The sequence below is a fragment of the Electrona antarctica genome (assembly GCF_951216825.1).
Source record: "Electrona antarctica genome assembly, chromosome: 15".
Lineage (NCBI taxonomy): Eukaryota > Metazoa > Chordata > Actinopteri > Myctophiformes > Myctophidae > Electrona > Electrona antarctica.
The window spans coordinates 28,406,891-28,415,435 of NC_136796.1; the positions used below are offsets into that span (position 1 = coordinate 28,406,891).

The 8,545-nt window shown below is 46.3% G+C and overlaps 1 protein-coding gene across 1 annotated transcript; it reads right to left on the bottom strand.

Annotated features, from left to right (window-relative positions):
* Positions 1-6,750: 6,750 nt before the first annotated feature.
* LOC306938449 (uncharacterized protein) lies at positions 6,751-8,342 on the bottom strand (the record flags this gene model as incomplete). The annotated part of the gene is made up of 3 exons (XM_079522628.1): positions 6,751-6,894; positions 7,402-7,489; positions 8,095-8,342. The coding sequence occupies 3 exons, from the start codon at positions 8,340-8,342 to the stop codon at positions 6,751-6,753; spliced, it is 480 nt and encodes a 159-aa protein (XP_079378754.1).
* Positions 8,343-8,545: the final 203 nt, after the last annotated feature.

Here is an 8,545-nt window from a genome sequence, read left to right on the forward strand (position 1 = left end):
CTCCATCCTCCAGGGCAACAGTCTGGTACGCCTGAGGCGCAGCTGCAATGCTGTTGGAGCAGGAAGTAACCGACACCACGCCTGGACCAGTCGGGACGGAGGCAGGTGCGCTTCTGCATGTCGTAGATCTCCACACCCTCACGGATTGCCTCAACAATGGCACGTTTGGACGACTGGAATGCTTCCTCCAGTTCAGGCGTCCACGAGAACTTACAACGTGGGCTGAGGAACGGCTTGAATGGAGCCATCGTGTCGCGCAACTGGGCATAGTTACCCACCTGGTTGACAAGGCCGAACCAGCTCCTTATATTCGTCGTAGATTCTGGGGCAGGGAAGTCCCGGATAGCATCCAAGTACTTGGGGAGTGGTTCGATGGTAGCGTCCGACACCCTGAAGCCAGCAAAATCAACGTCCCTCAACGCAAACTGGAACTTATCTGGGTTCAACACAATGCCAGAGCGGCCGACACGTGTCAGAAAGTCAATGGTCCTCCACCAGTGCTGCTCCAGGTCGGTGTCGTAGTGGACAGTGTCATCCACACAACGTTCTTTGCGCTCATAGTCTGAGAGGACAGCATCAAAACGGCGGTTGTAGCCATCCCCTGATGACAGGAAACCCTGTGGCGCCCTTGTGTAGCGCCAGCGGCCAAAGGGTGTGATAAAGGTGGTCAGATGACGATCTGACTCACGCAGGGGCACACTGTGGTAGCCATTCCAGGCGTCTGTGACAGTCTTCCAGGTGCCCTTCGGGATACGACGAGCAAGGTGAAATGGAGACTCGGAGGCGAAAGTCTCACGTAGGCAGAACTTGTTGAGAGGTGAGAGGTCCACGACCCTGCGGGGGGAACCATCGTGCTTCCGAACGACCACCATACGATGGCACCACGTCACAGGTTCGCCGTATGGCACACGTTCAATGACACCAAGGGCCTCGTCACGGAGAAGGTCATCGTGGACTCTCTGCTGCCAGTGCAGAGGCACCACGGCTGCGGTGTGGCATGCTCTCGGCGTGGCCGCAGGGTCCACGTGCATTTCGATGGGTGGCCCCTCCATGCACGGCAATGCTCGATGAGGGCAAGTGTTGAATGTGGACGAGGCGTATGTCTGTAGCAGCCAATCCTTCATCCGGCTGTTGTTCTCCGGTGTGCAAGGGAATGGTAGGGCTGCAGGACGTGTCGGAGGGACCGTACGCTGGGGACATGAGCACCGGGCGCCATGGGGGCCTGCGCAGCCACCGTTGGTGGCCCTTATAGCATAGATGGATAAAGGACGGCTCGGCGTGCAAAGGGTGTCGGGCCCATTCTCTTCTCCGTGTCCCCCGCCGATGTCACCCGACGGGAAGTCCGTAGGCAGGAGGCCGAGGCTGAGCAACGACTCATAGGAGAGGTACATGGCCTGGACTGAGCTGCTCACGTAAACCATGGAACGGCAGGACGACACCCCACCGCTGCCGGAGGCTGTCGAGAGCCTAGCGAAGAATGCGCCCTCGACAGCTATGGGGGAGCGATTGGCAGCCGACATGCTGAGGCGGACAGGACGCAGGTCATCACGCGAGAATCCGCAGGCAAGGAACTCCTCCAAGGACCAAAGGTCCGACTGCGCACCAGTGTCCGCAATGGCAGATACCCTGGCCGTGTTGGCCAAGCCTCGGCCATTAGGGCTGCCACTCAGCCTGACTGGCCTGTCAACAGAGATGGTGATCAGCGCACGGGGATGGTCCCTCGTCCGGGCTCGCCTCCATTCGCCCCTTGAGAAAATGTGGTGCTCGAGCCTGACGGGTTCGTTGACACGGCCCCTGCGACGTCGGCCAGGGTGGGCACTGGACTGAATAGATGCATTCTGGGAGATCGGCTCTAACTCCATGGCGGCCTGTTGACTGCCGGTGGACGGCTGCGGTCGCCTCCTGCGTCGGTGGGTCCTATAACAGTCAATACAAAGTTGGTGAGGCTTGGTATTCCATCCGCGAAGCCCCTCCGTAAAGACATTAAAGGTGCCCCTACACTCCGAGCACGAGGCTACTCTCGCCTTGTCCGCTGGGCCTTGGGTCGGGGCGGGGCTCGCCTGCGGGCCCCTCTTCAAGCGCTGGAATGACGACACAGCCGAGAGGGCCGAGGATGGGAGAGCGTTACGAGCCATCTCTTTGTTCTCGACAAGTGCAACCACGTCGTTAACCGGCGTCTTCAGGATGTCAGGTGCCCCCAGCGCCTCGCGCCGTATGTCTGAGTCATAAATTCCATTTATCAGAACATCGCGGATAATGTGGTCGGTATAGTCCACATGCCCGCCACACACACATACTGTAACATAGGCACATGTCTCTGCTTTGCCCCGCACCCTGGCAGTGAAGGCACGGAAGGTCTCGTCGCGTTGCTGGCGTAACTGAAGCAGCTCGGTGCGCAGTACACATGTGGCGACTGGAATGACTGCTAGTGAACGCATAGCGGTGATGAGATCTGGCAAAGTCCCTGAAGCGACGTTGGGAATGGCTTTCAACAGGCTGTCACCAAGTTCAGGCCCAGCGCACTGAAAGAGCTGGAACGGGGCCTGGGCAGCTCCTATGCCCGAGCCGGTGCAGAAGACGTCCCAACGACGGATGAATACGTTCCATTCCTCAATAGACACACCAACGTCAACCTTAGGCCGATCCAGTTTTGGGCCCTGAGGGGTCGGGGCATGGGCCGGAGCGGCAGGTGGTGCGTTCTGATGGGCAAGACCATGATTATTCAACAGAGCGATGGCGAGAGCTTCAGACACGTCGTCAGTCCTGAAAGTGCAGCCAGGGACAGAACATCCAACGACAACCATGGCTTCTTCATGAAGAAATACACTCCTCAATGTCAAATAGTTTCTTTAATGACAAAGATGAAGAAGCCCTGCAGTACAAACAAACAATGAAATAAAACATTAACTAAAATAAGCAGGCTAATTATCACATGAAAATGTATAGAAGCAAACAATTACTCACATAAGAGTGTAAACAAAATAAAGAGGCAAAAACTACACCATAGTTCCATACATAAGCATAACATAAACAAACTTACAGTTAGTAAGTGAAGAATGTCCAACCAACACATCATGCATCTCTCAAGGTGAACATGAAACAGACAACAAACAAAATGGCTCTCTTCTTCACTCTACATAACAGGTAAGCTAAAGAGCTACTGCCCCCAGTGGATGGCAGAGAACCCTTCATGGGGTATGTGTGGTTGTATGGATTTCGTATGTTCTTAAAACTTCAGCTCCGTTGCAGCAAGCCAGTCCAGTGTGTCATTTTGTCTACTCTAGGTCAGTGGGCACTGTCTGTCAGACACCACTTCTGCATACTGCATTGCTGCACTGAAACGTCCCACACCTCAGACGATTGAGGGTTGTCCACTCCATGCGGGGCAAGTGCTGGCTGGCCAGGAACATCTGTGGGATCCTTGATGTTGTGGTGAAGCCTGGATGTTCTGCTGCCTTCCACTGGTCCCTCCATCTGGCCTTCAGCCAGGAAGCCTTGGAGGTGTCAGCTGGTGTTGTGTGAAGCAGTTCCTGGGCCTGTGTGGAAAAGGGGGACCAGGACTTGTTGTATGGTCAAAAACTGTTGAAAATACTAAATAAAGTATCAAATAAAAAATAAAAACCAGCTTGCAGCAAGCTATACACCTTGAAAAGTACAGTCATGACTCTTACAAAAACACTAAAACTCAAGTGTACACTTAAACTGTATGTTGGCTTGTTTATTGATTTACTGTTGAGTGAGACCCACAGTTTGGAAAACACTGCATTAGATCAAAGTGTCTCCCAAATAGAAGGAAGTGAAACAGATCGTTTTAAATGCTGGCTATTCCAATAAAGTAGAAAACAGGAGGACAAAAAAGAAAAGGATGAGCTGTTATGTTATAATTTGCTACTCTTTTTTGTGTGTGTAAAGGGTGTAATTACAGAGCTGTCTGGGTGTTATAAATATTGATATGACAATTCAAATTGCATTGCTATATCACACAAATTATATTGTTGTTTTACTGTTGTATGGTAGACAATATATTAAGTGGGTTTTAAGTGTGGTAATCTGAACACAGCATCTTTACACTCTAGTGAAATAGTGCATGGATCCCATGGATGATGGATCTGTTTTATAATAGCAGTGTACATACATACAAATACATTGAAACACATGAAATTTTGAATCAGAGTGCCACTGGGAGCAGTAGGGAGGTTGTCAGACACCTTCCTGCAAGCTGACAATGTCAATCATGTTTGTTTTCTAGACCTAAAGAGATAGCCTGGCTAATAAGCCAGACTCAAATCACACTAAGAGAGGGGGAAAAAACGCCTTTGTGGCCTTGTCATCAAATAATTCAGGGAAATAATTAGTTGTTTTGTTTGCAACTGCTCACTTATTGTATTTTGTCATACTGAAACTGCATAGCCTGGTGGTAGACCAGGCTGTCTTTCTTTGGACAAATGGAAATTTGTACACGCTCAGAATTACAGTCCCATAAAGGTCCATTTGGTTCCAAACTATCATTTAACTGGGGACCCCCTGGAACTCCCTCAGGGACCCCTGGGGGTCCCCGGACCCCACTTTGGGAACCACTACAGAGTATATTTGTACGTCTCTAATTGTTATGATAAACAAGTGTAATGCTTTATGGTGTCGTCCACAGTTAACAGTTTTGTATTGAGTTGTGCTTGAAATGTACGGTAATTCTCCAATCTGTTAATAAATTCATCAATCAATCAATCAAATTATCAAAAGGATAAACCGCTGATATATTGTGGATGTAAATCCCCACCAGCAGGCGTCAGTGTTGTCCCTTGAAAAATCGATTATGTTTTAAAAGCTGAATGCCGTTAAAGATGCAGTATAGCCTGGCTATATGTGATGTGTTTTGTTCAAATAAGAGTTAAATAACTCTTTATTCTGATATTGCTATGTTTGCAAAGTAACAGGAGTCCCTGTCTCTCCGGCACTTTAGAAAACAAAAATGCATTAATTTTCAGGTCAGGATACTTGTTTTTTCAAAAAATAATTCTGGAGAGACCCCTGTTAGGGTAGACCTCTGCCCAAAACGTCCATATCAGACCTCAGTGGAGTTATAGGTGGTTTTCGCCGAAGCACTTTCCATTGGTTCAATATTTGTTTTAACCAACACACAGACGTACAGGGTGGATTAGGTGGTTTCTCCTGCCAGCAACAAATAGAAGACAGAATGAACGTAGACAAAATATGTGATGCTGAGGTTTCTTGCTTTAAAAAGCACTTCTTTGCCACTGCACCACTGTGTTCTGTAGAGTTCATATCAGCTGCTGAGAGCATGTGCTGATAATCAGCACATGCTCTTTGTAATGTAGGACATATATCTCACTTTAAGATCCAAATCTGCTGTTGCCCAGGTGTGCTGAGTGATGATTCACTTAATTTTAAATTGGAAGGGAATGGCCATTTGTTTGCACCCCATCTTCACCAGCCTGTCTTCACTTCACTTTAAAAAATGCATAGCGGGCATTGGCAAATATGTTTTCTTTGCGTTTTGAAAGCTGCTTCATCATGCAGTGTAATTCAATGAGAGAGTAGGCTAACTAATCAAGATATCTCATCAGTATCTGGGGTTATGGCAACTACACAACACAAATGTATACTTTAAGTATATATTTCACTCATACGCTTTTTTGTGGGAAGCTTGCACAAAATAATTTCACCCACACTTACACCTGGCGTAATCTTGTGCTGTGACAATAAGCTTATGTTGATTTTCCAGAGAATAAGCACTGACATTATAGCAATGGTTCCCAATTAAAGTGGGGAGGATTGAGGGAGTTCCAGGTGGTCCCCAGCTAAATGATAGTTTGGAACCAAATGGACCCTTATGGGTCTGTAACTCTGAGAGTGTACAAATGGAACCAAATGGACCCTAATGGGTCCATTTGGCTCCATTTGTACACTCTCAGTTAAAATTAACATTGATTTTAGGGCATCCCAGAGATAGAAATGCCATTAAATGGGGGTCCGTAGACTAATGCATGTTAAACTGGGGGTCTTTGAAATTAAACAGGTCTAGAATCACTGCTAGAGCCGTAAAATCTCCTCTTTGGCATATCTTTTCAAATAGGGGTCTGCGGGCTAATAAATATATGCATTATAGAATATACAGAGGTATCAAATGCCCAGCAATGGCAAAACTGTATTTCAGTCAATTTATTTATACAACCGTGGTTACTAAAGTAACCTTTAACCTTACAGACAGTAACTGAAAATGTAAAAAGAAGCTGAACGTACGCAGTATAATACGGTCATAACACAGATCAATAGTAGCCTACTTTGACTTTTTAATAATCCAATCTTTATAATTACTCTAAAACATGTAACATAAAGTTTTATTCTATGATATTTTGCATTTTCTATGTTTCTCGTGTTTAAACTTTAAAATGTGTTTTCTGGCAGTGGACAAACACCATCAACAACAAAGTCATTCACTTGCACTAAATTATTTTAATAAAAATACATTCCAGTTCATTTGGCAGATTATAATACACAACTTGTGCAAAGAAATGTACACAGTGTACAAACAAATCATTAGTGATAACTATAAAATACAAACTAGTATAGTATACAAACTACTTTCTAAACAGAGTCAGAATCATTCTCAATGATTTGATTTCCAGGTTTGATTTTCAATGACAATCGGCATTCCAATGAGTCCTTGTAGCCTACTCCTGCGAGAAAGACCCAACACCACATAGTGTTTCCCTTGCTAGGGACCATCTCTCACATCACTTTGCACTGTTCTCCATTGCTCAGGGCAGGTGATCTGGCGGAACCTCCCATGAAACCGTCCAGACTGAGACCTTGGAATGCTCCGAAGAAGGTGTCATCCTTCACGGCTGGCTTCCTCCTGGCAGAGGAGGTGTGCTGCACGGGAAGGAACGAGCAAAAGGTAAAGAAAAAAGGTTAAACACAACGATAGGGGGGGGGGGGAAATAATCTTAAGAAACATTTTCCGTGATGAAAAGAGGATAAATAATATAATAAAAACATGAGTGAACAGTTTGGGTAAGATTGGGCAATTACATCTCATTAGCCTTTCACACTCATCACCGTAAAAAACTGGGCTGGTCTTCTCTCTCCATTCGTAGAGAGCAACATTGTGTTTTATTTATTTATACAGCAATCTCCCATGGCATTCAACTTCATTTTTAGAAAAAAAAACTACGGGATATCAAACGCACTCACAGACACACCTTAGAGTTATGTTGAACCCTAGTTTAGTTTTCATTTAGTTTCCATTTAGTTTGTCAGTGGATAACTTAGTTTTAGTCGACAAAATCACACTGGTGCCAAGCAAAGACTTGAAATTAATAAAATATCATGTTTCATTTGTGAAGCCTGTAGCTAGTGTATGAAAAACCTCTCACTCACCCGTGGTAGGCAGTGTTGGCTCCTGAAGGGAGTTCTTCGCACACTCCTTTCAGCATTCTTCTTTGCCAACAAGGTCTTTTGTCGTTGCCTAAGCGCGTACACGTACACACACACACACACACACACACACACACACACACACACACACACACACACACACACACACACACACACACACACACACACACACACACACACACACACACACACACACACACACACACACACACACACACAGTATTCTTAAAGGCACATGTAGACATGTGTTGAGTATTGCAATTTAGCATGCATGCTAAAACACATAAGCAGTGCAGTTTGTCCAATGTTATGGTGATGTCCATGACCATCAAGTCAACTGAACTTTCTGGCAGGACCGAGTTCCAGTGAACTAGATCAGTGATTCTCAAAGTGGGTCTCGGGGACCCCCAGGCGTTCTTTAGGGGGTTGCTGGGGGTCCCCAAAGACCTGTAAGGGTCAAATCGACCCTTACAGGTCTGTAATTCAGAGTGTACAAATGGACCAACTATTGGAGCCTTTACAGGTCCATTTGGTTACATTTGTACACACTAAAGAGCAGAATAGAAATGTTTGTGGGTGGCCTAATGCATATCAATTCGTTTTTTCTTTGAATCACTGCTCTAGATGTTTGAGATATTATACAATAACCTTAAGGTGGTTATTGATCATTCTTACCTCTCTCTGTTAATTTCATCCTGATACACTCTGAGCCAGGAGTCTGGAACCTTCTGACTGCTGCAAGGAAGACTTCTCCTCCGTCCAACACTCTTCCTCCGTCCAACACTCTCCCTACGTCCGAAGATGTTCCTGCAAGCCGGCTGAATCTTTTTGGTAGCTGTATTCTTGTTGCTGCTTGTGCTCTTCGCAGACACACAGCTGGTGAACTGTTTGATAGGAGCGCCCAGCAACCTTACGGAATCCATCTACACGGTTCTACGTTGAGCTGGGTCCAGTGTAGTACTGTACATGCATTGATGTCTTGAATATGTTGCGAGACCTTCGGGTTAAATCCGAGGATCAGTTGTTTTCTCTCAATTTCAGCTCCCAAGGTTCCAGCTTTAGGTCTGCAAGGATAAAGCATGCATAATGTTAAATACATGTATAACGTAAGTTACTGCATACATTC